Source organism: Astatotilapia calliptera, chromosome 14 (assembly GCF_964374335.1).
Source record: "Astatotilapia calliptera chromosome 14, fAstCal68.1, whole genome shotgun sequence".
NCBI classification, from domain to species: domain Eukaryota; kingdom Metazoa; phylum Chordata; class Actinopteri; order Cichliformes; family Cichlidae; genus Astatotilapia; species Astatotilapia calliptera.
In genome coordinates, this window is record NC_137435.1 from 24,070,210 (window position 1) to 24,088,316 (window position 18,107).

The 18,107-nt window shown below is 40.3% G+C and overlaps 1 protein-coding gene across 14 annotated transcripts in view; it reads left to right on the forward strand.

Moving 5' to 3' along the window:
- kirrel3b (kirre like nephrin family adhesion molecule 3b) overlaps nucleotides 1-17,905 on the forward strand; it is a 160,219-nt gene extending 142,314 nt beyond the window's left edge. For 2 of the 14 annotated variants that reach the window (XM_026192359.2, XM_026192361.2), the window contains exons 11-17: nucleotides 6,255-6,355; nucleotides 9,084-9,294; nucleotides 10,572-10,679; nucleotides 11,189-11,272; nucleotides 11,586-11,701; nucleotides 12,460-12,546; nucleotides 17,365-17,905. In XM_026192359.2, coding sequence (XP_026048144.1) covers nucleotides 6,255-6,355; nucleotides 9,084-9,294; nucleotides 10,572-10,679; nucleotides 11,189-11,272; nucleotides 11,586-11,701; nucleotides 12,460-12,546; nucleotides 17,365-17,826 — 1,169 coding nt within the window. In that variant the 3' untranslated portion in view covers nucleotides 17,827-17,905. The remainder of the gene's footprint in view (nucleotides 1-6,254; nucleotides 6,356-9,083; nucleotides 9,295-10,571; nucleotides 10,680-11,188; nucleotides 11,273-11,585; nucleotides 11,702-12,459; nucleotides 12,547-17,364) is intronic. The other 12 variants (XM_026192360.2, XM_080288360.1, XM_026192362.2 and 9 more) reach the window with 7 other exon arrangements.
- Nucleotides 17,906-18,107: the final 202 nt, after the last annotated feature.

Here is an 18,107-nt window from a genome sequence, read left to right on the forward strand (position 1 = left end):
ATAAGAAAGAAAAGTGCAAGTTAACGAAGAGGAAAACATTTAAGATGCGGCATATTTTATCTGACCGGCTACATTTAAGCTCGGCGAGATATGATCTGCAAGTCTTCCTGCAAGACTTTGAACTCATTTTTTTCCCATTATGTGTACCCCTGATGTGCACTCACTCTGCTCAGCTCAGACATTATTTTTCATATGTAGGGGGAAAAAAACTTTTATACCCTCACTGTGAGGTTTACTGTACAAGCAGGAATGTTCATTCAAAAGTTCAAGCTAGTTCTTGCGGGCTTTTATGATTTTTAGAGCATAACAGTTTTGAAGTCACTAGCTCAAATGTGTCAATTATGTGCAGGGAGGGGACAATTGTTAAGACATCTTGCTCTGAAGATTCAGTAAAGTGAGAAGCAAGGATAGGAGTAGAGTAACAAATGGAAGGAAGTGTGGTTATATTGTGTGGTTATTGACTGCTTGTGGCCATCTTGCAATGCTTTTAGTAACTATGTGACCTGTTTTAGAATATAATGTGCAGCAATATCTATTTTCTATAGTAGTTAACTTTTTATATGGAGAGCACTAATTTGGTCAGGTCTTCTGCTGGTCACTAGGATCAGTTTGTTGTTTCTGGTACTGCGTAAAAAACTGGGACACTTATCTGTGTTATCCTACTTGTATTGCAAAAACATAGCTTAGCTTGCATGTTTGCATGGGTTTCCTCCATTTCTATGGTCTCTTTTCAGAGTCCAAACACATGCGTGTGTGTAATTAGTGTTGATTCATGTGAGTGGGAATGGTTGTATGTGTCTCTGTGTCAGTATTGTGACAAACTTGTGACCTTTTCAAGGTACAGTACTGTCTAAAAGTCTTGACCGACCCCTCAAGATTCCTCAAGACCCCGCGTGCAAATGACTGCCAATAGAACCTACAGTCCAAAAACTGAGTTTGTACAATGCCAGTAATCTTGAAAGTCAATTTTTGGTATCTTTATTCTTCAGCGCAGCCTGAACTCTCTTAGGAAAGCTTTCTTGTCATTTCTTAAGTAATCTTTAGGAATAGTTCTCCAGGCTCCTTAATGGACATTCAAGGCTCTTCTGCTGCCTTTTCTTATGTTCTCTGTCAAAATAATCCCTCTCTGCTTTAATAACGTTGAGGTCCGGACTTTGGGGAGGCCAATCCACAACTGAGAGTGTTTTAATGAATTGGCAGTTTGTTTGTCATTCTAAAAATGAAGAATAAAATCAATTTTAACAAGATCCCCAATTTCACTGTTTGACATGCAGCCCCATACCCTGACAGAGGCTCAGCTGTGTTTAACAGATTCGTGTAGAGACCTTTCTTTCGATGTCTTCTGTACATATTGTTGATGATTCGAACCAAAAGTTCATCAAACCATAAAACATGCTGTCACTTGTGTAATTTGGCTTACTTCAGCCTTTTCTCCCCGTTTCATTTCCTTAAGAATGGCTTCTTGACAGCCACTGAGACCATTTTTGATGAGGCTTCAGTGAACAGTTGATGGATTAAATGAAGGAGCAGGTGCATTTCCCAGGTTCTGTGGCAGGTCTTTGCTTTATTTTCTTTCCTATTTCTTAAGGATACGTCTTTCAGATACTGTTCATCTGCTTTTTAGACTTGCCACTTCTTCTGTTGTTCTCTACTTTTCTGGTTTTCACAGCTCTTTTTAAGGACACCTTGCATTCAGTACAGAAACATACAAAATGTGGAGCTATACCAGGCTTTCAGCTGGAGCACAATAATCTTGTTGGTCCAAAAATACTATTTTATCTTTGGCATTTTTAATGGATTTAATTAAAGAAATGAGAACATATGATGTGTATTTGCAACCGGCTCTTAATAACAGTTTACCTAAAGATACCATTTAAAATCGGTTCTTGGCTAAGTTATCTGTTATGTGAACCACATAACTGGTTCATCCCTTGAGTTAGGTACATTTAGGTACATTTCTTATGCTTGAATGATTCAATTTGATGATGACGATAGGTGGCTTCATCATCAAACAAAATAACATTGCTCTTAAAATGGTCAGGTACAAGGACTGGACTGAAAATGAGTGAAAAAGCAGCCAGTGTAGAAGGAAGAGAAAAACTTGTTCACCACCTCTGTGAATCTTCCCTGTAGTCTTTCTCTTGTCCTTCTTCTTCTCAGCTCCATAGGATGGGTGGATGGAAAGTGGAACTTGCATAGGCAAGTTGAAAGTTGAATTTTAATTCACATTAAAGCTGTTTCAGGTTAAGTGATCATTTGTTCAAATAATGTTATAAACCTATTAAAAACAGCTGCGGTTAGATAAATTAAGCGTCAGAACTCTTTGAAACACTTTTCAATTAAACGATCAGCGCAGTACTCACGTCCTGCTGCAACTCACAGTTTGCTGAAATTGTTAGCAGTGTATGTACTGAAAGTGTGTGTGTGCCCATGTGATAGCTGGAGCTGATGTGGTTGTGCCAGATTATAAACTTATTAGGACGATGACTTTTAAAATTACTTCAACAAAGCCATCGACAGTAACTTTAGGTTAAAACCGTAAAGAAAAACTAGGTCTTTGTCAGCGTCGTGGAGTGCTCGTTTCCTTCACTGTGTGTCCATTCAGTACAAATAAGATGCATCGTCAAACAATCCCATCCTCATTCTTGACGTGTTTTTTCACTCTTCAAAAGTGTTTTCCATAAGAACAGTAAGTGTTACTGTTGACTGATCGTTTCAAGATTGTTGTTTTCATTCAAAATAAATGCTTATGTGCACAAGGCAAGCAAGATGCTCTCGAGTGTAGAATTGTAATCTGTTTTGGGGGTGTTTTTTTAGGCTGAACCAGATTTTTTATGTTGATGTTTAAAGATTCTCTTAGCGCATACTGATTGTAGTTGCAGTTGTCGTTAATGCACTGTTTGTAGCCAGAAAATAAAACAAGCGCCCGTGGCCTGTGGTGGTGATGCTGAGTTATTACTGTAAATGTGTGTTCACAGCAGAGTGTGGAGACAGTATAGATCATGCTGCATGCAGGAATAGAAAGGAGAATATACAGTCTGGTCCCTGTCGTAAAGATGTATTCAAGCAGGGCAGGCTAATGTGGTGAAGCTGTCAGATGATTCAGGCCAGGAAAATTTGTATTTCAGCAGAAGTTACATATGATGGTTACCTCAGCCAATCAGGGATGAAGATGAAATCATTTGTGACCTATCTTTCCTACACTGCACTACACTATGATATAGTGCAGTTGGAGGTGGAACAGCAGAAGGATTATTCTAAGCACAGTCACTCCCAGTAATAACCAGCTTAATAACAATATTTAGTCAATATATAACAATATAGTCACTTTCTCTTCACAACCGTGTCTGATTACTGTCTTCTGTGTTGTCACACTGCAGTGTGTGACGCAGCTCTTACAAGTATGACTTCTTCGCATAATGTCTATAAGAGCTGACTTCGCGACAGCTGGAAAATATAGACAGGCTCCCTCCAGTGGGGAATCATCAGCCATCAGTGACCATATCAGATAGTTTTCCTCTGTTTCACTTGCCCTGCAGCTGTTTGTGCTCTCTTTCATCACAAAAGAAAACAGAGAAATCAGAAGAGCTGCGCTGAGGTAGAGAGGAAATGTCAAGCTGTTGTTCAAAGCGGATGCCTCAGTTTTGGAAGGAAATGGAAGCCCTGGCATTTTGACACCCACACCGACATTGTGTAATCAGATTGCAATGTCCACTCTAGAGTTAACACCTCCTCAAATGAATGAGTGAAACATTGTGCCCAACATTTTGATTACCTCCCCTGCTGCTACCATTGATGTTGTAGTGCCACCCACCTCTCAGCTACTAGCGTGTTTTTGCTCTGATCACATAGTGCAAGCAGCAAACACGTTTTTTTACGCACACGCTCTGGCATACACACACACACACACACACACACACACCCACATACTTTCAGCCCCGGCTGAGCCAGTGAGATAAAGCTATCTAATTATAATTCTCATTTGCAGCTCTGATCCATAGAATAGATCCTCCCCAGTCACTACCACCACCCTTTTGCAGCCTGCAAGCAATTGATCTTGCTGTGCGTTGACAGTTGGAGTCCATGCTAACCACATACTTATTTCCATCTTGTAATAGCAGGTTAGTACATATAGATCATGCATATAAACCCCCTTATTATGACTGTGAAACACACATCCCGCATTCATACTATCATTCCATGTTGGCAAAGCAGTGAAAGAAGAGGAGCAGCTCTCAATCCATTTTTCTTAAAGTGTCTGCATCATTCAGCGTGCAGCAGTAGCAGCCTTCCAGCATCCTCCAGTAGCATACCAAGACACCATCTGGCAAAGTCTCATTAAAATGCTAATTCATTTTAATAAGAGACAGGTAATAAACTGCAATTATGTATCGTCAGAGAGATGGCTGAGAGCGGGAGTTTGAGGGAAGTCGGCGGGGATGTGAGTTGTCTCACTAATCAAGACGCTACCTCACTTGCCACACCCTCAAACTCAAACCCATGTTTTTAACCTTAGCCATCACAAGAGAGTCACAAAACGCTTGATTTTAACAGCTTTTTAAAAGCTTTTTTTTTTTAAATCAAATATAAAGGACCCGATGGAAGCCTTTACCAGTGCTATTTATGCAGGAGCATCTCTGTAATAACCCAGCTTTTAAAAGCAAGGAAGCAGAGGTGGATGTAAGCAATTATGCAGTTTGTAATGATGTGATCATGTTTATTTTTTGCTGTTTTGTTTTGGGGGGTTTTAAGTGAATTATGTCCACTCTATGAAAAGAAAATTCACTATAAAAATAAATAAAGTACTATAGAGGACTATAAAGTGAAATTAATTCAAAGAATTTCAGGGATGTTGGGAATTTTTTCCCCCAGTAACATGATTAAAGTCAAGGATGATGATTTTAGTGAATGTGATTTTTTTTTCTCAGACATGCCCCGTTATTTCAGTCAGGTTGGATTTCTGTCTTTTGAAGATATTCAAATTTGAAATATCAGACTGAAGGTGGGAGCAGCTAATTAAGAGGAGAGAAAAGTGTTATCAGCACCTCACATTCAAACAGCATTATGAAGGTTTGAATTTGTGAAAGAAGCTATTACCAGCTGCCATCATACTACTCTTAGTTTACTGTAAAAGAATTTATGTGGAAATTAATGTGTATGGCGTGCTTGAAACAAACATATATTCCCTCCACAGGTTGATTTAGTCTTTAAATATCACACTGTAAGTGTAAAACATAGGCTCGGTACCTTGCCTTTCTACCAATTTTACTCACTGTGAGTTCAGGGCAAAAGGAGGGGGAAATATCACATGAGTGATGGAATTGGGTTATGTGTGACAGCTTGTCTTCATATTAGTGCTGTCACCTGGTGTGAGCAGCCTCAAGACCAGATGGCAAGCAGACCAGTCGTTTAGGCTGAGCTGCCCTTGTCAGGCAAGATTTTGTAGCCTGACCAAGGTTTAGCATATGCTGGCTTGAAGTCCAGTAGCCCCAGCACTTGTTGAATGAACTTGCCTTGCCTGGGTAGTTTGTAATGCTAATAAAGCCATTCCATTTGATCAGGCTCAATTTGAGAAAATCAGATTATACAGAATGTCAGCTGATGGTTATAAAATTGACTGCAATAATAAGGCCGTAATACAGTTCGATATAATAAAATGTTGGATATTGTTTTACAATATCTTGATCGATACTGTGATTAGTTCAGTTATAGAGGTCATTCTGGGCAACTATAGCGAGCTTTGGCTTTAAATGTTTATTTGATGACTTATTGGTTCAGGGGTCAACTCTGCTGCAAGCACATTGATTGAGGTGAAACACTGTGACAAGGGGTGTTATCTCCCCACAATGGCATTTTCTCTTTCCATCTGTGCAGTCCTGATTACACTCGAAGAACAACGTTTATCTCAGCGGGAGAAATCAAGCCAGCCATAAATCAACAGTTTCTCTATCCAGAATGAAGTCTAAGCTGCCACTTATGCCCTTTGTTCAGTCCTGGTGTGCCCTTGGCTAGATTGTACTAAGGGATGAGGCAAGTTCATATCTCACAGCAATATAATCTTCCTCAGGAGTCCCAAATTACAGAACACTTCAGGTGTTACCGCTTATAATAGGAGACATTTAGAATATAATCTTCCACCAAGAATTCAGTTGAGAGGATTTGTCACATGACCTGAAACTAAATTTAATTATTCATGTTTCAATTTCTGTGGCTCATCTTCTAACTTTTTTTTTTTAATGGTTGTTCTTTTTCAGGGCCGCCTACTATCTCAAGCACACAGACTCAGCAAGCTTTACATGGAGAGAAAGGACAAATCAAATGTTTCATCCGAAGCACACCTCCGCCGGACCGCATTGTAAGTGCATCCGGACTGTCTAGCTCACATACTTGAGATTCTGAGTATTTTGCCATAAAAGAGGATCCTAAAAATATACTCTTGATCCTACGGTTCTCATTTAATGCACGCATGTGAGCAGTGTTGCGCTGATCATGTTAAGATTTATGGCGCTCGTACAATGTAAACACACTTAATAAGCGCGCTTTGCATGAGTATCCATATTGTGCATGCATGTATGAGCGTGGTTAATTGCCGTACTTTGTCATCTGATGTGTATTTTGTTATACTAATGCTCAACATTAACCAGCAGTGTTATTAATACCGCGTTTATTTCAGGTGGGCCTATTAAAAACTGTGAGATAACTCAATAACGTCACTGTTGATTTAGTTATATTAGTGATTTTGTTTTCATTTAAACAAAAATTCAGTACAGTTTTATTTCATAACCATCAATCAGTTCACGGCTTGCAAGGTAAAGAAGGTAAAATCAGACAACCTCTTATGAGCAAGCAATTGGCGACAGTGGGAAGAAAAAAAACCTTTTTGTCAGGAAGAAACCTCAAATAGAACCAGGCAAGGAGATGTCCATATTGTATACCGTGCAAAACTGCTGGTTTTACACTGTGCAGTCATTCAAACACATTGATTTGAGTCTTTTTAGAATAAAGTCTTGAAGCTTAAACCTCAAAGTTTGAATACTGTGATGGTGGACTTTGACTTTCACACCTGTTTCCCCCATTGTATGTTTCTCAAGGCTCCGAGTTAAAGGTGTTGCTTTTGTTAAAATAGAAATCTCTCTTCCCTACTCTGCATCCAGCATAAATAAATATGCTTTATACTTCAAAATAAACATCTAAATATTACCTCAAAAACCAATACACTCTGTATTAAGACCCCCTGAAAAAATATTGATTATTTTGTATATGTATGTTAAATTTTCATAGAAATAAATGCATTAAATCAACATGAGAACCTCTAAAATGATTTTAAATATCATGTCGGAGCTGTTTAAAACTGTTTCTCAATGCCATCGTTTTTTATTGAGAGCATATTGATATATAGGGAATGATATAGGGTGATTCTAAATATCATGTTACTTTGGACCTACGACCTCTTCTTCAAGATCAAATAGGGTCAAACGTACTTAAAATGTCTTTTATCTTTAAAATTATACTTAAAATTCTGCTGCCTTTGTGTGCAATCGCAACATTCAGGAAATGATATATATTGTATATGGGGATTCGAGTATCCCATTATAATTTTCATCCAAATATCATGTCACATTTGACCTCTGACCTCATGTATACATTTAACGCCTGCCTTTCTTTCAAGTTGACCCCAACATATGTTATATCTTCAAAGAAAGTATTGGCGCTACAAACTTCTTGAAAAACAAAGAAAGCAAAATGAATATATAGAAATATACAAAAATATTCCTTGAAAAGAATGAAAAAACCGAGTGAACACTCTCGGAGGAGGTTTGAGTTCTCCGAGTGCTTCTCGCTTAAAAATGTATTTTTCATCAGTTCACATATTATCGGCTCAAAATATGTTTCAATGTGTATTTTATTTTATGTTTTCACGAGGCTACAGTTACAATTAAAATAATCAAGGTCTAAAGAGTAAACTCGACTTAACCACATCTTACATGATGCAGGTTTTGCATTTCTATCCACAGAACAGACTCAGAATTGGACTTTTTTTCTCCATTGAATAAAAAAGAAAGTTATTTCAATACTGGCTTTTCACAGAACCAAGACAAGGAATTCACTTATATTTCAAATATTTTTGTTTTGCATGCAAAATGTGCTAAAGGACGCAAGAATTCCAGCATTTTTGCACTCCATCTTCTATAAAGAAAAAAATATGTTATTTTTCAGACCTGATCCAAGTTTTTTTTAATGGAGAATTCTTCAGACTGTTTTGTTGTTCTTTGTACTCGGATTTATTTACTGTACTGAAAATATCCACAGTACCTCTTTGCAGATTCTTCTGTTTCACAGCACGCACCTCTGTGTAAGTGGCTGCATGCTGTCTCCCAATAGTCAAATGCAAAAAGGACTGTGATTCAAACACTGCGATGAAAAGAAAACTGCTTAGACATTAGCTCGGTCTACAGATCCAGGAGAAATTTCACTGAGCACTCAACAGCAACAAATGGGCAGTTAACAGGCACAATTTTGATCCCACCATTTTTAACCTTAACACAGCATTCAGAAGAGTTTTAACCAGCCACAGAAGCATTGAATATCCTGAATGGATTCCTATTTATTCATGCCTCTTCTAGACTTCTGTGGATCACTGAGCTATTCACCAGACAAAATGAGCTAACATTCTACGCTGATATCAGTAATTCATACCACCTTGTAACAGAACAAAACATCCCAAACGCTCCCCGTATCATCGTAGAGCACTAGGTTGATCTTTTCATGGTCATTATGTTTCTCTATTGAGAAGCGTGCTGACATAGCATAAAGAGCTTGCCGTGAACATACGGGTGGAATGACAAAACGACTAGGCCCACATTGCAATACCTTCCTGTGAATCCAGGCATCGACCAGCAGGATTCAAATCAACTGTGTGAAGTGTTCTGTGGTTGATTGGTCACCTTTAATAATTGGACTGTGTACCAGACCAAAGATCCACACACCTGGAGTAAAATTACCTGCTCCACAGTAAATAATAATAATAATAATAATCATGAGTAACATTGTACATACACCTTTTTTATTTTTCTGTTTTACAGGCCTGGTCTTGGAAGGAAACGGTGTTAGAGTCTGGAACGTCCGGCCGCTACACCGTAGAAACTGTGAACACAGAGGAGGGCGTCATCTCCACGCTGACCATGAGCAACATTGTCCCAGCAGACTTTCAGACTATCTACAACTGCACCGCGTGGAACAGCTTTGGCTCTGACACCGAGATCATACGCCTTAAGGAACAAGGTGGGAGCCAAGGTTCGACAGGTTCCACCTTCCTCTTATTCAAATCACGTGGCTGTGGTTTTTTAGAGAGTGACCATGTGGCGTTTTATGTACATTGTTGCAGGTGACCAAATCCAGTGTCGTCGACTGTGTTGCGTGTGAGGTTGCGCATGCGTGTTTTAGTGCAAATGCATTTTTGCATACATGTTAAATTGAGCACGAATCCCGATTTTTATCATTCTTAGGTCATAGTGAGCATCCTAAACAATAGCACTGTAAATTCCTGCAATTAAATCCCTGTAAAAGTCATGATTACATAAATTCCAGAAAAACTGGTATTAAGTGAATGTCTTCTAATTCTTGTCTCTTAGCATAGACCCCAATATAAAATTTAATATGGAACTTGGTTTCCTTCAGTTAAAAAACAGCGAACAAACAAAAAAAAAGACACTCTTTCCTTTCTTTAAATATGAATACTTTGTATCTGTGACCTTTCCACCTCTACCGTCGGGGAAGCTGTGTTTTCTATCCACTTATCGCAAATGATAAATTATAAGCTGCTTATGTGAAAGTGACATTGATCAATGAAGACATTAAATGGGCTTTAATGGTGTAGGAAGAGCACTTGGTTGTTTGCGTTTGTTTAAAATACGGCAAGGTCAGAAATGTGGGCTGGAAACTTGGGTTCTCATTAAAGTGTATTTTAATGAGGAGCTTTTCTACTGGAAGAGCATATAGATATATGCCCGCTGGTTTAGTCTCTTCCTACTTGCAAACAAGGAACACACGGGGACGATTACGCTTCACAAATGCACACACACTCCTGTGTTCGACAATGGAAATAAAAGCCCTCAGTTAAATGCGTCTATTAGTCTAAATGAGTGTAAATTAAAAGTTATCAAACAGTGTGATAATGAGACAATATTACTGTGTGTATAATGTTTACCTCCACATATAGCAAAAGGGTTTGGTAATTAGTTTTTGTTTGAATTATTGTTTCGACATAGAGGGTTTTTTTCTTTTCCTGTACCGCTGTACTTATTTAAATTATCTGGTTTTGTGCCCAGTGAATAATGTCTAGGTAGTAAAAAATCCGACTTAAAGAGGACGACGGGAGGAGAAGAGAGTGTGAATGTGTGTGTGTTTGAAAAAGAAAGGTGGCTTTTAAATTATAACTGTATGTTGTTGTGTCCTCACCTGTAACATGTCATACATTGAATTCACTGAATACACGGAAGTGCATATAAAATGTTGTTGTTAAGTCATTGTAGAAGAACATGTTTGTTTTTTGTTGTTGTTGCTGTATACAGAATCTCTCCCAGTGGCGGTGATCATCGGCATTGCCGTGGGAGCTTTCGTGGCCGTCATTGTCCTCATGGGCACCATCGGAGCGTTCTGCTGCACCCGCTCCCAGAGAAGTACGTCTCCTTTCCAGTGTTGCCTCTGAAGCATGCATGCTAAAGCACTGCATTTTTTTCCCACAAGCACATAAAAAAATGTCCATCTATGTAGTTTTAATTTTAATGTTTTACAAATTGGATCATTCGCAAATTGTGACTTGAGGTGTCTTAAAAATGGGCCATCTACATAAAAATAAAACACACGGAGGCATCGCCAGCCAGAAATTACCGATGCAAGTCAGGAACGTAGTGTCACATTTAATAGGAGATGAAATCAGTGGTTGTGATGGACATCTTTTTTTTTTTTTTGGTGCCGAGATAGACAGATTGTGATAAGGGCTCATTTCATGCACTCTCAGTCTGGCTGCATTCATTTAAAGCTATTTACATCATGCGCCGTGTTCATTGCCACCCACCCATATACAGTACCAAGTGACTCAGGTTAGAGGCACTCAGCCACTATCTCTATCCAAGAACCACACTGTGCTACTGGTCCCTTCAGCATGTCTATTGTCTGTACACTACAGAGGAAGCGCACCTGGTTATGCCCTCACTGCCCGTCTCCATCTGTGCTCACCAGAGAGAACTTGCAAGCAAAATTAAGACAGAAAGTAAGACTTTGTTATATGACAGTATAACACCAGCTTTGTCCCAAACAGAATGAGCCACCGAGGAAAGCTATGTGAGATTGCATATATATGCAGAAAAAAAACAAACATAATCCTGTGTTGGCAGGAAACAAGTGATTAATAACGCTTTGTGTTGTCTTCGGGAAGTGGGAGAGCTCTAACAAAACAAACCCAGGGATCTCTGTTAAATTCTGTAACACTGCAAACTGCACCGGGTTGGAAATTATAATGTCAACAAATACAGAATAGTGTTTATCCGTCTTATTAAGATATATGTGGCGTCTGCTTATGCTAGATCTGAAAGGAGTCGTGTCGGCAAAAAATGACATCCGGGTGGAGATTGTGCACAAGGACCACAATGCAGCCCGAGAAAATGAAGAGCACACCTCCATGAAACAACTGATGGTGAGTGTGAGTGTCACAAAATACTACTTTCCACTTTACTTCTTCTCATGTTCTTTTGCAAATATTGAATCTCGGCCCTGTTGTTGCATGTTCTCTTTGGCGGACAGGTAATGAATGCGGTCTGCAATTAGTATGGGGATTTTCTGTGGAATACTTCACTTCATGAGTAATGGAAGAACAGAAAGGCATGCGGGTTGTATATGTGCTGTCAAGGCGTAGGGTGTATATATATCATCATGATAACAACGACGCTGTGAGGAGAACAGACCCCGATACATTTTAACTATGGGGATGCTGATGTATACTGGGTAATCCTACAGTGGGTGTACTCTCTGCATCCACATGCCTGCTAGACACAAAAAAGAACAGCTTCCTCTTTTGAGCTCTACCAGTGTTTTGGCTTTAATGCAGTTTGCTCCAGGGCTGGTCTATTTGTAGTTAAAGCTCTTGGATTAAATTTTTCCTTCAAAATAATGATTTCTTTTCAAATTACAAAATACGGTCGACACTTGATGTTAGAGCGAGAAAATGAGCGTATCTACTTCACAAATCTGCATTTTGTAAAGATAAATAAAAGATATTCATGGATAAATTATTAATGGTGCCTGCAAGCCCAGAGTTAAGGTGAAGCATGTCTGAGTGATTTTTTTTTTTAAAGAACAAGTGATAAAAGTTGAACCCATCCATCTCAAAATGTCTCTTTTTGTGGGAGAGCTTGGGAAGCTACACAGATTCTTAGATGCTTTTGCTTGATTTCTACGTAGGTTGAACGAGAAGAGTTCCAGCAGGAATCTGTTCTGAAGCAGCTGGAGGTGTTGCAAGAGGAAGAGAAGGAGTATCAGCACATAAAGGTACGGCTTGTGAATGATGACAGCGTGAAGGCGCGAACGTAGGAGAACAAAAGTGGAAAGACAAAAAAAAAAAAAAAGAAGTGGTGAGAGGAAGAGAGAGAATGCCTTTGGGGCAGATGGTGGTCTTCAACTCTGGAACTAAAATAGCTGAAAAGCATTAATCCCTCTTCTGCTACACATGAGTTTTCCAAAGTAAGTCCAGAGGCAAATTATTCCTGTTATGGGTTTGATTTTAATAATTAGCTTCTCAGCCAAAGTGGCTCATGAAATCAGAGAGCGGTTGAACTTAGAGACACTAGTGGATCACAAAAACACTTAACAGGTGGTGACACCATGAGCAGGTGAGTCTTACTCCGTGTTCACAGTGGCAAAGAACAGGAGACAAATGCTCTATTTAGAAAATATGAGCCTCTTAACCTCGGGGAGATGTTTCTTCTTCATTTAATTTTCATAATTATTTGGAGCTCTACAGCAGACTCGTTGGCAAATATGTCATTGCAATTGCGTCTAATGAAATGTTTGTTATTCAATATGTCAGTGGACGTAATAAAGTTTTGGAATGATGCACCTTTGGACCAGGTGTCCTTTGAAGAAGAGATTTTAATCTTAAGGGATTTTCTGGTTAAAATGCACTTAAAACAATTCCACCTTCCCATTTACATGGCAGTAAAACAGATGTGAGGCACTTTACCTAGGGTCACTTTAGTTCTCCTATCGCACGTAAAGAGACTTAACCGCTTGTAATAAATGATTCATGCTGAGTTTTGCAGCTCTCGAAACCCTTTTAAGCACCATCAAGTGAAGGATGGCCACCATCTGTTCTACATGTTTCAGTTTTTCTAGTATTGGTCAATATTAATACTGCAGTTTAAAACCATTGGATTTTCACTTGGTCACCAATTCAATATAAACTATCACAGGTTATGTACGGTAAACACACATTGTATGAATATTTAAATTTTATTTATACTGCGCCAAATCACAACAGCAGTCGCCTCAAGGCGCTTTATATTGTAAGGTAGACCCTACAATAAAACATATGGAGAAAAACCCGACAATCATATGACCTCTTATGAGAAGCACTTTGGGAAGGAAAAACTCCCTGCCATCTGCTGTGATCAGTTGGGGAGAGAGAAGGAATACAGGATAGAATATAGGTGTAGTCCTCTAGTTGTTGGTATTAGGTGTATCCCTCCACTTAAGCAAAATTTTCAAGAAGAAATTTTCTGCTTCACAAAAGGATTTCTTAGGTCTCTTCTGTTCAAAACAACTGCATGACCCGAGATCTGCTACCAGTAAGTCAACTTTTTCTTTATCACAAAGAAGCAACACAGGCCAAGTCAGTGGGACCTGCATCTTATAGCGCTATGCCAATATTGACAGAGCATCTCCCAGAGTCTCTCGTTAAATAATAAGATAAGAACATAGCTGGTTGTAGCCAATGCCCCACTGCTGACAGCAATGTCTACACACAGCAAAAGGACATGAGATTGCAGCTGTGTGTGAAGTGCGTTAAAGCGTTCTGGTGTTCTTCATTTACCATGGATCTCTGTGTGGAAAACACTCCCTTAAAAAACAATGATGGGATTAGTGGAACACCTCATGGCACGTGCATGAAAAGGCTAGATCTGACAACGCGTCATCAACTGTCTAGCATGCTTAAAAGGGATTGAGTCTGTCAGGACTCAGATACAGTGTGCAGATAGAAACGCATGAAGGGGCATGGAAAGATGCACATGGTCTTGTGCAGATGTGCGACACTTCCATCCCTCGGAGAAAGACTGTGGATGAGGATAAAGTTCTTGCAGCGTCCACACGGAAGCCATATGTGTGCCAGAAGGTCTGCTCCTGCTGCTGCATGTATGTAGACTTGCGTGGCAGCATCATACAGACTGTGAGAAAACCAGCGCTAAACAGTAAGTGTCCTCTGTGGTGGACAAGCAGCTGTTGTGTCTGTCTACTAGCCATGGGCAAAACATAATGAGACCGAGTGTGCACCAGGCAGAGCCATTGAAACACCTCTTCTACATTACTGTGGAGAAAAAAGGCCTGTAGTAAGATAGCCTCTGACCTAAAAAAGTAGTTCTTGCTCTTAGGTGTAAAAGAGGGATTTGGCTGTAAAGTAGCCCTGCCCTAGACATCCCTATTAGAGAACAAAGATAGTGAGACTGATAACCTGCGTGAGGTCACTAATTCTCTCAGTGAAAGTAAGGATAAAGCAGAGGAAGACCGCATTTCCTGACAGATTTCACCTGGCTTGAACTGGGGTTTTCCAGCAGGTGAGGCACTGGGGTAAATGCCAGCTAGTTGACAAGGGAACACAATCTCTGATCCTTTCAGATAGCACTTAAACAAGGGATCTCTTGCTGAATCCTGTGTGACAAGATGTGATGGCAGTAGCATAAAATAGATCGGGCTAGCACCTTATCTAAAAAACATCTGCAGATAGGTCAGTAAAACAGACAGCGACAATGTGCTGTCTGATCCTCTCTTTATGCACCAGCACTGAAATAGTACCATTTACCTTCTTTCCCTTTCCACTGTCTCAGCAGCCTTGTGCATATGAGCAGCAGCGCTCCGGTTGAATGATCCTAATAGTCCATTGGGGATACGGGACCACCTTACAGCTCTGGACTGATTCAAGAGTGAGGCTTCATTATGTTGCCCTGTAAAACAGGATGGAAGCTAGGCTATGCCATAACAGTGGTGGCTGTTGGTCATCAATGTACCTGTCATCAGCATCTAAGATCTGACACATTTTTAATGATGGCCAGCAGGTCCTGAAAGAGTGTTTTAGCTGTGGACATATTGCTAGCAGGGAGTGAGATGGCCACCGCTGTGGGGCACAGTGGGCACAGACCTGCCAGATGGCCTGTGGAGTGAGCACCACTCCAGCCTGTTTAGGCAAGCCTCACAGCAGGGATGAAGGTCTGATGGGAGAATGTAGGCGGTCTGGCAGCCAGTGTGCAAGTAGATGCCTCTATACTACTTTTTTTTCTCTTTAGTAGAGCTGACTACTTGATTAGCAAAAAAAACCATGGAAGCACATCGCAGGTCAAGCAGGTGCAGAGGTCATGTGCAGAGCATAAGCGCTAAAATATTCTTCAGGACTGAGCATTCATGAAGGGATAATGCCAGTAGTGACAGATTTTAGAGGGCATCGCCTGTTTGAAATGCAGTAATTATTTTTTTGTGTTATTCCATACAGATTGATACAGATTAATTATAAAAAGCTAAATGATGTTTCTTCACCCACCCGATAATGTATAATGTTATACCCTATCAATACTTTGATAGGTTAAAGCATTCAGGGGCCCAAAGTATGCCAAGAAAATATCAGCCCACACCATTAAATCAAGAAAAACCAGCCTAAACACTTGACACAGATTGGTTTGGATCCATTCTTTATGCCAAATTCTAACCCTGCCATCTGAATGGTGCAGCCAATTGGCTATAGAAAATTGTTCTTTCCAATTGTCTATAGCCCGTAGGAATTGTAGCCTCAGTCTCTTGTTCTTAGCTGACAGGAGTGACAATCGGTGTGCTCTTCTGCTGCTGTAGCCTGTCTGCTCTAGAGATGCTCCTCTGCAGATCTTATTTCTAATGAGTGTTACTGTGGCCTTCCTAACAACTCGAAGCAACGTGGCCATTCTCCTCCGACCTCTGACATCAACAAAGCATTTTTTCCAAGAGTACTGCTACTCACTGGCTATTTTCTTTTTTGGGGGTGATTCTTTGTAAAACTCATGCAAGTGCCATATTCAGACCAGCCTGTCTATCACATGCATAGTCATTTAAATCATCTTTCTTCGCCGTTCTGATACTTGGTTTGAACTTAAGCAGGTCATCTTGTGAAGATCTTGCCTCTTCACGCTCAACTTGCTGGAGACAACAAGCCTCACACAAACGTTTTTGTTTAGTCCAAATTACGGCTGACATTATCGTTCGCGAGTGCACTTCTTTTTTTTTCGCCTTCTTACCTGCTCTCTCTGTCATGCTTGATTTTTTTTTTTTTTGATCCCGGCTAATGACACCTTGCATGAGGCAAGAGCAAAAGGGGACTGAACAAGTGATAAAGGGCAGGCGCAAACAATCTCCCTGTCTGCTTTCTGGTAATGACAAGCATAACGAGCATCCTCTCAGGTCGTCTCTCTCATTTCCCCATTATGAGCATTCTTCTTTTGGGATTTGCCACCATGCTCACTATGCTTGACATTTACATCTGTTCACACCAGGACATGAAAAAAAGAGAAGCAGAAAAAAAACCTGACACATACCCTAACTGGACCCTTAGCAACAGCACAGTGCCTGCAGCCAAGCAGACAAACAAGTGGCACAGCTCTGGTCTCAGAAGCCATTTAGGTGCATACATGAAATTATAAACACTACAATCCATTTAGGTCCAATTAAAGCCAGTATGAGAGTGAACTTTGCTATGACACATTGGATGCCAAACTATGAATCATCAAGGCCTGCCTAATTAGCAAGAGACATGATTTTAAGGTCTGTGTGGGGGCTAACTAAATCCTACCCCTAAGCCTCACCAGTGTTGTTTTTTCTTGTCTTTCTTTCTTAAAGTTATTTAATTTTTTTCCTACACAGACCGCAGACTCTTTCCTTATTTATTTCAGCAGTTTGAATGTTAATTATTGTCAGTTTGACCTTGACTTCTGTTGCGCTTTGAGGATAGAGGTACATTCACATATAAACAAATAAGATTTGTTTGTTTTTCTTCCCTTTCTTCTTTTTCCTTTGTGTGCATATGTGATATATAGATGTATAGCTCTAAAGAATCTTTCCTTCGTGTGTTTTCAATAGGACCCTACAAATGGCTACTACAGTGTAAATACCTTCAAAGAGCATCACACACCTACCATGACAGGGAACCCTACCACTGAGGTGAGGAACCCCACCAACACAGGTACCCTGGGAAAGCAGCGGGTACCGACGGGCATGTCCTTCACCAACATCTATTCCACTCTTGGAGCTGGTCCCAACCGACTGTATGACTACAGCCAACGCTTCGTGCTGGGCATGGGCAGCAGCTCCATTGAGCTTTGCGAGCGGGAGTTCCAGCGCGGCTCGCTCAGCGACTCCAGCTCTTTTATCGACACGCAGTGTGACAGCAGCGTCAGCAGCTACAGTAAGCCAGACGGCTATGTGCAGTTCGACAAAGACAGCAAGGCCTCCGCCTCCTCCTCATCCCACTATTCCCAATCCTCCTCACAGAACTCAGACCTCACCCGACCCCTCCAGAAGCGCATGCAGACCCATGTCTGACCTCTTGGGAGGGAAGGGCTTGTGGAAAGGGGTGAAACAAACCAGCTAGGATTGTAAAACTGAAAGAACCAGCTCCGAGGAGCGCCTAAAAAGAACAATGTCAGTAGGTGTTTTCTGTGGATGCCTGAAGACACTGGGGCTTTAATGCACCATGTGACTTGTTTAGACTTCCCAGTGTCCCCAAAAAAAGAAAAAAAAAAAAAAAGGATCAAGAAGCCTTATATTTCGCTCATGCTCAACTCATCAATTCCCTGCTTTGTGCCACACAGAGGTTATTTGCC